The following is a 13096-nucleotide window of genomic DNA, read 5'->3' as shown; positions in this document are numbered from 1 at the left end:
CACTAATGAACCCGTGTTGGTTGCCCCTAAGCATAATCTCCCCTGCTGGCCCATCGTGGATATGCTCCAGGATCGAGGTAAGAGTAACTGGGCTATAGTTTCCTGGGTCCTCCTTCTTCCCCTTTTTTGAAGATAGGAACCACGTTGCTACCACCAAGAGTGCACCATGAGTGCTCATAAAGCCGTGCCAGCGGTCCTGCAATGACCTCAGCCAATTCCCTCAGCACTTTGGGGTGGAGATTGTCTGGACCAGCTGACTTGAATACATCCAGTCCTTCCAGAAATTCCCTAACTAGTTCCTCACTAACCCTTGGCCTAGGTGTTTACATAGAAAACAACATTAGGAAGATATTTGATGTACTTTTAGCAGACTTTAATGTGGTGCAAAAGATGGAAATTTGGAGTGCTAGCACCATGTGACTTGCTGTCTCTCTAAGGATAACCAGTAAATCCTCCACACACCCCAGTATGGGAACTGCTGATCCAAACTCTGTGACATTTGTGGCTTCATGTAGTTTTGAGTTAAATTTAGGATTTAAACTTGGTGCTTCTGATACTTTGTTTTAAGTTGGAACCTGTAAAGTCTGAGGAAACAGAGCATTATTTCCATCATTACATGAAAGTGGCAAAAGTAGCATACTTAAGCTGTGGCACCTTGTTTAGTTAATCAGTAACTAGAACAAAACAAGAAAAAAACAATTATGCCAGGAGACTTAAATTAACTGCATGAATTCTACCGATCTTCAGAGCTTTTTTCCAAACTTCCACATCTCTAACCACAGGAAAATAGTATGACCTGATGAACAGCTAGGCACAGATAATCCCAGATGCTACCTTAAGTGAGTGCAGCTAATTGGAATCACTTTCCCAAATAACTTTGGCAGCACTGATTTCTCAAGCATTCTCATAATTCTATTCAGAAATATGATGAATATGACATATTTTGTTAGAAAGCTGTATCTGTACTAAAGGTACATTGACTCATGACAGTGATGCTGTAGCAAAACCCCCAGTTTTTCTTCTTTTTTTTTTTTATTGCATTCACTCCCCTTCCCCAACCATTTCTGACTTTTTCTCTCCCTCTCTATTCCCTATAGATAAGTAAGCTAAGATGTAGGATAAGCTTTAAACATTTTTATTTTGGTAGCAGGTTTTTGGTTTTGGATATCCATTGTTTTATATTTTGTATTATTATTAGGTTTGTATTGATTTTTATTGTTTCATATGGATATTGGATGGTTTAGGCCTGTTTTTGTAAGTGAACCAAAGTCATGTCAAATTTACATTTTATATGTCAAGTCTTCATCTTGTGTCCTCTGCCTGGGCATCCCCTGTGTTCCAACTGTATGAGTCACGTATCCCTCCCATGTAAATTGGTTCCTGGATGAATGAGTGTGATTGGGAATGATTGAAATATAATGGTAGCAGGCCTCTACTGAATGGTGTGTAATGACTGGGCCATCACCTCGCATTGATTCATTCAGGAACCACGGACCTCACCCAGGAACAGAGACAAGGCCAGCATTTGAAAGACAAAAGACGCTGCAGAACCAGCAACTCTCACCATTACAGACACCCGAAACTGCACAACCCTGCATGGAGCACACGTGCTCAGTACGCCAGGGGCTGACCCTTGCCTGGGCATGCTTCCGGTCACTAGGGTCACACAAGGTCTGCCCCTATAAAAAGGGGCAGTGAAGACAGACCCAGTCAGACGCTCTCTCCATCTGGACCAGCACCATGCCACACCACCTATCCACCCAGAGGCCCTGCCTGCGACCCCCGTCTGGACAACACCTACTGGATAAGGACCCCTTTCCAGCATACCTCCTCCTACAATTTGGACTCTCTTTCTCTTTCCTCTTGGATTTCAGTGGACTTCAGCCCCTGCACCAAGCCTCTCTAACCCCTACTGCCAGTGTGTGGGCGGGTGGGTGGGTGTGGGCACGCACGCAAGGGAACCAATAAGACATTGTGTCACCATCTCCCCTGTTCAATAAAACCACTGTCATTTGCAACCCCGAGCTCGGTCATGTTTTACTGAATCCCAGTCCCTTCCCTATCTTAAGTTCCAGCCTCATTCTTTCTCGCTCTCTCAGCTCCAGCCCCCACCCGTTAGTTTCCCAATCCCATCTCCCCTCTTCTGCCACTTCTCAGCCTCTCCTTGCTTTCATGCTGTCCCTGCTGCCTTTCAGCCTCCCATGCCATCTACTGCCTTTTCCTTGTGATTTTCTGCTGCCTTTTTCTGCTTTCTCACTGCCCTGCCACCTTTCAGTCCCACCTGCTGCTTTTCCTGTGATTTTCTGCTGTTTTCAGGCTTACCCGGCACATTCTGTAGTCATCACCGCCTCCTCCCCCCACACACCCCCCAGCAGCTTCCCAGCTCCTCGTGGCTGTCCTGCTGTTTTCTCCAGCTCCCAGCACCTACTGCCACTCCCTCCAACTTCTCTAGCTGCCCCAGAGCCATCGTCTGGCTCCCTACAATCCAGAGCCCCTCTTTAACATCCATACTTTCCTTTAGTCCCATTTTCCCCTCTCCCTACCTACCTTTTCAGCTCCCCTGTAGCTCTGGCTCCAGTCCCAGCCTCTGTGCCTGCATTGCCTCCCTGTTCGTCAGGCTTTAGGTATTGTATTTTAATCAATTAAAATCAATTAAGCTGAAGTTACCCCCGAGCCTCAGTTCTTCAGCCCAGGCCCCTGTAGTCTACTGGTTCTAATCCTGGTCCTGGTAACTTTAACTCCCTACACTTCTACTTTCTTACCTTAACCTTTCCCCAGGTATCCCAAGTACACCAAGCACACGCACATCACAGCACCCAACTTAGGAACTCACCTGTGTGTATATGTAGGTGGGTGGTATATGTGTAAATTAGTGAATACACACACACACATATATATATACACACACACACATATAGATATCATTGTGTGTGTGTGTGTGGGGGGGGGGGCTATATAAATTAGTAATCCACGTATGTGTATTGGATGTGCAGGTGTTGATAACTGGTAACTGATTCTGTCTAAATTTGGTGCGTGTAACATGTATGGGCTTAAACCGGTGCTAAGTATACATGAAACTAGACTAGTTATTTTGAACGCGTGTGTACCTGAGTTGCTAGTGTTAGTGTGTGTGTGTGTGTGTGTGTGTGTGTGTGTGTGTGTGTGTGTGTATGGCATTGTGTGCATGATATACGAATTAGTGATCTGTGTCTAACTTCTGGGGTGTATAGTGTATGTGCTTGAATTGGTAACAGGTATGCATGTGCCTACGCTGGTTTGAATGTGTATGTGCCTGAGCTGGTAGTAGGTGTGTGTATGCACCTAATTGATTTGTGGGTATGTATATGTTCAATTGTACACCACGCCCTCCTGTCTAACAATGCAATATTGAGATCCTGAGCATTGGCCTGACGCCTCACGACAACAATGCTTTGGTAAAATGTTTCTGCTATGTAAAGCGTTGACTTCCTTATCCAAGGATAGCACAAGACGGACTCTGAAAATGGCTTAAAAAGAGATTTGGGTAAATAATAGCCCCTATTGTGCTCATGACATTTATACAACAACATATTTGTCTTTGTTTAATAGTGTCAGAGTTAAAGCATTTTGCACCAGTAACATTATACAATAGATGCTAATGTAACTCTAACAAAGAAAGCCAAAGGAGTAGGTATCATAGTTATTCATTTTACTTATTGTTTTACTTTTGAGAGTCTTTTTTTAAAAAGGGCCATAGCTTTTAATAAAATATCTGGCATACAGCATCATACTGTAACTCAAAACAAAATGGGATATAACAAGCCAACAAAAATTTGATAACAAATTCCAGAAGGGCCAATGACTAAAGGAGTAAAAAAACAAAAGCATCACAAAAATGTCAATTGAAAGTGAAAATGCAGACAATGAATCTTGGAGATAGCCACTGAGGGATACCAAAGATCATTCTCAGGGAAGGGGTTCCATTGAGAGGTTCACTGATGTGTGAAGGTTCTACAGTCCAGCCCTATATTCTTGAGGAAATCCTGAGCATGTTAAAAAGATGAAAATAAGAATGGTTCTTTGGAAATAATAAAAGAAATCTACAGATGGCAATTGGGAGTGGAACCTTTGATAAAAATGATTTTCATTTCAAAACTGACAATATGACACCATTTCCATATAAAGCATAATTAGCCCATGGAACTTACTGCCACAAGATATCATTCAGTCCAAAGGGTTTAGCAGAAATTAAAGCAAGATTAAACAGTTATATGGATATCATAAATATATGGGGTTATAAATATAAATATTAAAACTATAAACTGTTTTGAAAGGTATGTTTCAGGTCATAAGTCAACCCTTTCACTAGGAACAGATTTATAATGTAACACGATTTAGCCCAAGAATGTCCGAGATGAAATCATCAGTACGATGACCAACTTTGCAAGAGACATTTTTTATATTCACAGATATTTGGTAAGTACATGCTTAGCTCAAAATTAGCTGCATTTAGGCTTTTGCAGATGCTGTTGCAATTTAAACTACCAACACTGCTAAGTCTGTGATTTTACCCACAAATCAAAGCTACAAACATCAGATTGACCTAAACTGGGAATCCATAGTAGCCAAGTAATAGTGAGATAGCAATAATGAGATGGTATGCTGGTATCAAGCAAGGACTTACAGCATCAGTAGCAAAAATTTATGACCAAGGGCAACACATCTAGAATTTACAGGTACTTTGTATATCATCTCTGTAATGTTAATCAGTAGGGCTGTGTGAAGCTTCAGTCTCTGATTCGATTTGGCGGAGATTCTGCCCGATTCAGTGGCCAAATCTCCAAATCTGAATTTAATCAGATGACCCTTTAATCTCTCCAAATTGAATCAGAACCCTTCAAATTGATTCAGAGAGATTCAGAAAGATTTGGACATAGAAACAGCTTTAAAATGTATTTTCACAGTGATCATGAGCCATGCCCGCTACCTCAAGTTACATAGAAAAAACTTTTAAAGCTGTGTCTTTGTCCAAATCGCTGATTCTCTGAATCAGCATTGAATCTTCAGATTCAGATTTGGCCAAATTGAATCAGGGACAGTGATTTGAATCAATGAATTGAATCACTGTCTCTGATTCGGGCTGCATCTGGATCCGAATCCAAATTGAATAGGGCCCACTTCGCACACCTCTATTAACCAGTACGTTATATAGTAGGGGTCTGCAACCTACAAAAGGTTGATGACCACTTTTATACTGGATTCTTATCTTGATAGTACAATTAAAAATAACCTGTGCACCTCAGAATTGTATTCCACTGTTTTAATGTCTGAATAGATAATCCACAGCATCAAGAAGCTGTGCATTTGTAATAAAATCATAGGAAGATACAGTTGGAAGGGAACTCAGGAGATCATCTAGTCTAACCCCTCTGCTCAAAGCAGGACCATTACTAACCATATCATCTCAACGAAAGCTTTGTCTACCTGGGTCTTAAAAACCCCTAAAGATGGAAATTCCACAACCTCTGGGTAACCTGTTCCAGTGTTTTCTACCCTCCTAGTGAGAAAGGTTTTCCTAATATCTAACCAAAACTTCCCTTGCTGCAACTTGAGATGGTTGCTCCTTGTTTTGTTATCTGCTGCCACTGAGAACAGTCTATTTCCATCCTCTTTGTAACCACCTTTCAGGTATTTGAAGGCTGCTATTAAATTACCCCTCAGTTTTCTCTTCTCCAGTCCCTATAGAATAAATCCCTGGTATTTTATAAGTACACATTGCCGTGGTAAAATATTACACAATATACAGACAGCATAAAGTAAAGCCATTTATCCTAAAGGACAAGTGTCTTTTCGCACCTGCTCAACTACATGTCTACATGTCAGGGATGTAACGATCACATGGGTTTACACATGATTGGCAGCCACGTCACCTGAGTGGCATTGCTCCCCCAGTATAGCACATCGGTATGGCGATATAGCACCAAAACCTAACCATGCACAGTACACGCAGCACAGTAACTGCCGTACTGGGTCATGCTTTAGTTCTTTCAAAAGGAAGTACTAAAGCATGGCACTGTAGCAAAGTGTAAATGCATCCTGAGTGAATCAAATTGGAGTACAACTGGGAATCATTCTAATAATATAGAACCATTGGCTTCATCCAACTATATGCATAAATAAAAGGGAGGAGTGCCTCCCTAAAACTCCAAACCTCTGAAGCTTTATTGTCAAGCCTTCTTGGAGATGTGCCTCTGCCAGTTTAGTTGAACAGATAGGGAGCACTATTTGCAAAAGTAAGTGGAACTTCTGACTACTGCCAAACACATTTAGGGACCATTTCATTAGCCAAAAAGCAGGGTTCATAGTTTCATTATACTGCCATAAAGAAGTCATGCATCTTAGGAAGGAAGGGAGGGATTTAGATAAGGGGGAAAAGAATAATGAATTCAAATAAGTAATCAGACCAGCATAAAGACTCTAAACAATGTTAGGATGCGACTCACTTCTGTGGATTCCCTCCGGTCTCATCCCCATTGCTTTTACTGCTGAGGAGAATTTGACGGAAGGATGTTAATGTTAACTTTTTTGCTCCTACCATATCTATCTATCTATATAGAGATATAGAGATCCATATCTAGATATATATAGCTATATAGCTATATATCTAGATATCTATCTATATAGATATCGATATATAGATATAGATATATATCGCCTATCTAATGGCAAGGAAGCCATCTCCCTGTTCAGCAGTTTATACAGGATTTCCTAGAGGAAAGAGTGATGATGATGCATTTTGACCCTTAAACTTGATTCAGTGAGTCAGTATCTGTGGGATTTCACATTCAACCAAGCATTCTGCTCTGCATTCACACAGGCTATCCCATGCTTCATTCTTCTGCCAGAAACAGCAGCAACAATAATAGATAGGATTGCTAAGTAAATACTCTGGATTTTCAATTAGTCCATTATCTGCTAAGACCATTCCCATAGCCCTGTAAGTTCCTGGTTTTCTGCCCCCTCCACCCCTACTTTATCATACATTTACAATTTACCTGGAAGGTTATAGGGAAAAAAATCATAATTACCTCCCTCCCAAACCCAGAAGCAGCATAGCAATTAAAATACTATAGCAACAGTTGTTAACATGCAAAGTACAATTCCAGATCTGACTATATTTTTAGGATTAGGGTGGAGTAAATTTAAATTAATAGAACTAATAATATTTTTTTGCAATTGGAAAATACTTCCAATACAAGGCAATAAAGTTGGACAAACATGGATTTCAAGTATCTGAAGAATACTCAGACTTCTATGTCTCTGGTAATTTACAGCTACAACCTGGATACCTGAGACAAGTTGTCATCAGATCAGGACACAACAATGGGAAATGGGGACAAGAAACAAAACTTAAGAGCCAAACATTTCCAAGTTGACGAAACAAAGTAAACCTTTACTATGGAAGATCTGTGGAATCAGACTGCGAAACTCACTGCCCCAGTGCACAGTAAAATACAGAAAGTGATGGGTTTTTATATGGATAAAAGGGGGGATGTAAGGTAGCAATAATTATCATTAGAATTTCTCAGTTGCCTTAGATAATAACTCAGAGAAGAGAAATCTGTCCTATCTACCAATATCTATGTTGTTATGTCTTATACAAACATTACCATTAATTAGAGTTTGACGCATATAAAGGCATCAGCATGTTAAGAAGGAGTATCTTCTATGGGGACGGAATTTTATATTAATGCTTTTCATTCTTTCACCCCAAAGGCCAAACAGCAAAACGTTACCATACCTAAAATACACACCACAATATAAATCAGAATGTGGCAGATAACGATTGAAAGAAGCTGATTTAATTGTATTTGACCACACATCACAAAGATGTTTAGGAATGGAGCAAGTATTCTTTGCATTGTTTCAAAGCAGACAGGATGAGTTCAGGCTGTCTTTTCTCATAATGTTCTCTAAGCCATCATATCAGCATTATGATGCATAAATACACCAAAAACTTGCCTTGCAGGAAGAGAACTATTTAGGTTCAGTTTGGTCCATGATATTAATCTCTCCTGCCAATTTTTAAGTTTCCACATACATCTTGTATCCTTATTTTATATTGTTTATTGCACAATTATATAGAGCACATGCATTTTTATAAATGTGATAAATTCCACAAAGCAGTCAACTGTCTCACACACAAACTCTCTGACATTTCTTCCTGTCCTTGCCAGATTTAAAACTGTCATACATTTAGGCCGATTTCCAAACCTCCAAAGTCTGGGTGGCTTTTTCCTTCCCCAAACTCCCTCTGCTTCCCAAACAATTTTCAAAGTTTAAACTGCTTGCACAGCACAAATCTTAATCATATAACTCTCTTTTTCATTTGTAATTATGCACAGACCCGAAAAAAAGAAAAAAACAGTTACACGTTTGATACCGTGCTAATTCAGGGTCAAATTATACTATTTATGATTCACTGTTACTGGCTAGCACAATTTGTGCACATAATAAATCCCTGCATTCTTCACAAGAAGCTCTTGGTCATAATCTCTGATTGGACCAATGCTGTAATGGAGTTTCTTAAGGAAGAAAGAACTAGTCCTATATTGATAGGACAGTGAAAGTCTACTGTACTAAAGACAATCTGAACTAATTTCTGAGTTCCCTCTACCTCTGCCCTTGCTTTCTTCCCTGTGATAGATACAAGGAATAGGAAACTAGCAGACTCCCTAGGTTTCTGTGATGCATGGAAAAAAGATGCATATTCTTGTGTACTGTGTAATACTGATCCAGTACTTCTGCCTCTAACAACACTGACAGAACTTGGAGTTAGAATGGGGCGATGGACACATGGCCAGCAGGTCTACCCTCTCGCACAGAAGAACCTTGCCAGTCATTGGCTACTACGTAACGGATATATAGCCAAGTCACAGATAAGGTTGGAAGTAGCAGTGGCAACTGCTTGCATGACTGCATGGTGCTCCACTCCTTGGCTCTGTATTGTATTCGGGAACAGGAGGGAGGTTCCTATCCTTGCAACTTTTGAGTGGGCCTGTTGTGGAAAGGCCATTTGCTTTGCAGAGGGATAAGAATGTTGATCCCATTCCAGACACAGAGCAATCCACTGTTAAGGTTATCCAAGGACACAATGTAAACATACAGTTTTCCCACTGATTACATGGCTGTCTCATGAATGTCTGCTCTTATTCCAAATAAGCACTCAACACATCAGCCTGCCAATTGCAGACATCAGGAGACTCAAGCATTTTGAAGTCATGCTCGTATTCAGTATTCTATTTAGGTCCTGTGATGCAAAGGCTTATGTTATCTCATGTCATTGCTAAGCAGCATCATACATTACAATGTCAGACCTAGGAAGCAATTTTAGAGTACTTTTCCTGACTTGCTTTATTAAATATTTGAGTTTTATCCATACATAAAAAACAGCATAAGAGAAAATGTATGTAGGATGGAAAATTATATTACATCCTTGTGTTACAATACACAAAAGTACTGGAGATGGCTTTAAGCCATAAAACATTGAGTCTTGAGTTTTTCTGCCTGTGCCAGGTATCTATTGATATTAAACACATATACTCTATTTAAGAGGGCTGTGATAATTTGAGTAAATATAAATAATACAGTATGAGAATGCCTAGTCATTGCACATAGGATTTTTATTTGCATTTCTCTCAGTGGTAAGCTAAGGCTTAACAGAAATTTTAAATCAGGGGTGGCCAAACCTGTGGCACGCATGTCACAAGTGGCATGGGTTACTTCCATCTGTGGCATGGGGGAAATCTGGGAGGGGGCAGGCAGCACAATGGCAAATGGAGTAGTGAACAGAAAACAGCAATGGATTGGGCAAGAAACACAGGACAAGGAGCAGAAAGCAGAGAAAAACAGATTGGGCACAGAGTATAGGGCAGGGAGTAAAAAACAGAGCAGCACAGCAGGCAAGGGAAGGGGATCACAGTGGCACTTGGGGAGGGCATGGGACTTAATTTGTGGCATGCCTGCCAAAATACTTGTCCCCTACTGGTTTAAATGACTTGCCCAAGGTCCCATAACTTAGTTGTAAGGATAAAAGCATGGTCACTTGACTCTCAGTCATCTGTCCTGTGCATGGAACATGCTGCTTCTCACATCTATTGATTCTCACATCTGAGCAATTTATCCAACCTTTTTCTGGAAGGGAATCTTATTTCAGAAACTGCCTTTTAGTAGGCTCTGTAATTGGAAGGATACCCTTAGCAGAGCTATCATTATTGCTTTGTAACTCAGTATATTATTTTGGGAATCTGTGATGACATTATGGTGTTTTGAAACTGAAGCTTGAGGGTGCTAAACCTGGTGAATTAGCTGCAGTCCAGTATATGGGGGTGAAAGAGATTACCACTCAAGTAGAGAGAGTGCATGGGGATTTTACTTTTCAGTCGATGGCAATGTACAATACGCTTAGGTAAAAATCGCACAGCAAACTTTCTGCCCTCTATGGGGGCGTCCAGATGAGCCCACACATGCCTCTTGCAGCATCTCAAACCCCTTTGAGATGCTGCAAGAGGCATATGCGGGAATAGGAAAAGATTTTCCATGCTGCAAATTTGCAACGTGTGGGCAAAATTAGACCCCTGGATATCCAGGGATCAAAAAAAAAAAAATGGAGTGAAAAAAAGCAGGGCAGGGCACGGTCTTGGACTGGGCCCTAAGGCAACTGGAGGCTGGGTCCTCCACAGAGATGCTCTGGTAGCAGCCAGAGCATCTCTACGGTTGCCCCTCACCCTGGCGCTGAAGCATGCTGCCTGCCCATACAGGGCAGGCAGCATGCCAGCCACAGGTAACTGGACCTGGGCTCCAGTGCCAGTAAGTAGGGGGCCGAGGGGGTGAAGGAGGGGGGACCATAGGGGGGATCCCTGGTGGCATTGCCCACTCCCCCAGCCCCCCGATTCCTGTTCTGCCCAGCCCCACCCTCTGCCTGCCCCCCTGAACCTCCCTGAAGGCTACCCCACCCAGCCCCAGCCCCCACAAGCCCTCCTGATCCCTGCCTTGCCCAGGCCTATTCCCTGCCAGCACCCCCCGATTGCTGCCCTTCCACCCCAGCATCACCACAATTTAAAAACAAACAAACAAACCCAGCACTCACCGGCAGTTCCAGGTGCTGTTGGGGTCACTGGAACCCCCCACGCAGTGCGGAGCATGGTGACAACCCCAGCAGCCACAGCCTAGGTCCTGCTGCCCCTGCTGCTTGATGCTGCCTGGGGGAGGCTCTGCCAGAAACCCCCACAGCCCCTGCTCCTGTGGTGAGTGGTTTTTTTTGTTTTTTTTGTTTTTTTTAAGTGCCAGAGGCTGGGGTAGGGTGGGCAGCCATCAGGGGGCTGGGGGAACAAGTAGGTCATGGGGCCGGGTCTGGGGAGCAGTGGAGGCCTGGGTGGGGTATCCATCAGGGGGGCTACAAGAGCGGGCGGGGATGCGCCAGGCAAGGCAGCCATCTGGGGGGGCTGGGGTGGGGAACGTGGGACCTGAGGGGGTGGGGGCAGTAGCTCCTGCAGGGGCCATTTGACTCCTGTGGGGGGCTGTAAAACCTGTTGGGGTGCTATAACCCCTGTTGGTTGGCTGTAACCCCTGTTGGGGGATGTGGCCCCTGTTGGGGGGGGTGCTGTAACCCCTGTTGGGGGCTGTAGCCTCTGTGGGGAGGCTGTGGCCCCTGTGGGGGGCAGCAAGACATATAGGTATTCAGAATTCATTTTATTATGATGATAGAGACACCGGTAGGCTTCCAAATTGCTTTAACACTGTAGATAGATCAATAAAACATTGCCCAACTGATCACTGTCTCTGTCTCTCACGCTCTCTCTCTATATAGTAGTTTTTTGTTTTAACTGTGGAGGAATATGGATTTTGGGGTATTTTACAGAGTGACTTCAGGATTTTTTTTATCAGGGATTTTTCAGTTTTCACATTGGGAACACCAGAAATCCTGCTCATGGCAGGGGTAGTCTCCCCAGGTACAAATTGGCTGGGCCCCAGAAGCTCCTGAAAGCAAGTAGTCCCGAGCTACTTGCCAGAGCAGCTTTTTGTACTGATGTGGCCAAGAAAGGGCAGCTTTTAATACTGCTGGGGACAGCACAGGTGCTGACCCAGGCTTGAGCTCCCCCCAGTTGCAGATCCAGGAGGAGCCAGGCAGGGTTATTTTGCCCCAAGTGGCACAGTTTGCCCCACACCAAAGTGCGTGTCTGGGCACATGCGCTGAGGCAAAAAGCCCCAGCTCAAATTTGCACTGCTTCTATTTGAGCTGCTATAAGCATACATGCCTGCATGTGTGGACGCACCCTATGGGTTCTCTATAAGTACATCTTGAAAGGTGTTTTGAACTAGCAAGCCTCCTGGCTGGTTGCCTAAAAAATAATAATAATAAAATGTCTCTCTTATCTGAGGCTGATATTTCAGCACGGACCAACATACCAATTGTAGTTCTTGCTGTGATATATGCTGGCACATTGTGGACCACTAGGGGAGGATTCAAGCATTTATCAACTTACTTGCTGCTCAGGCAGCGTCTAAGTGAGTAGGAAGCTCCTCCTCCACAAGTGCGTGAGCATTCACTCCATGAACCCCAGGCATCCCACAGCATGTCTCGATCTTCCTCAGACCGAGCTGTTCTGGAACTCTAAAAAAGACAGAAAAAAAAAAAAGAACAGGGGATCAGTGCAGGGAGAACTACTGTAAGTCAATATCATAATTCACCTCACCTTTCATTATACTGGATATGCTCTGCATCTTAGTGCAAAACAGCCGTTTGGGTGAACTTTCTAAACTCGTGCATACCAAATGGCTGCCTGTGGTAGATGGGGTTATACAATACATCCTTCATCAGTGTTCTGTTGCTTCCTTACCTAGGCACTAAGGATGATTCAAGTGAAAAAGCACTTTATATAGAGTAGTAAGATTGGGGATTTTTCTTGTTCGTTGGAAGGAAGTCTTCATCTGAGAAATCAGGGATTGTGTTTAAGAATATTTCTGCTGAGCTAGAATGAAAGAAAGCAGTAATGGAGTTCATATTGAAGCCTTTACCCAGGATGCCTTGGAGAAAGACTTTTCTTACCATAATGAA

The 13096-nt window shown here is 42.8% G+C and overlaps 1 protein-coding gene across 4 annotated transcripts in view; it reads right to left on the bottom strand.

Annotated features, from left to right (window-relative positions):
• The window catches only part of ADAMTSL1 (ADAMTS like 1), an 872699-nt gene that overhangs the window by 269366 nt on the left and 590237 nt on the right, over window positions 1-13096 (bottom strand). For all 4 annotated transcript variants that reach the window (XM_090038771.1, XM_090038775.1, XM_090038773.1 and 1 more), the window contains one exon: window positions 12525-12652. In XM_090038771.1, the coding sequence (XP_089894897.1) occupies window positions 12525-12652 (128 nt within the window). The remainder of the gene's footprint in view (window positions 1-12524; window positions 12653-13096) is intronic.

The sequence above is a fragment of the Crocodylus siamensis genome, chromosome 3, assembly GCF_052110815.1.
Source record: "Crocodylus siamensis isolate JL-2025a chromosome 3, ASM5211081v1, whole genome shotgun sequence".
Classification (NCBI taxonomy): Eukaryota; Metazoa; Chordata; order Crocodylia; family Crocodylidae; genus Crocodylus; species Crocodylus siamensis.
Note: the sequence above shows the minus strand (reverse complement) of the source record. Positions and strands in the feature narration are given on the sequence as shown.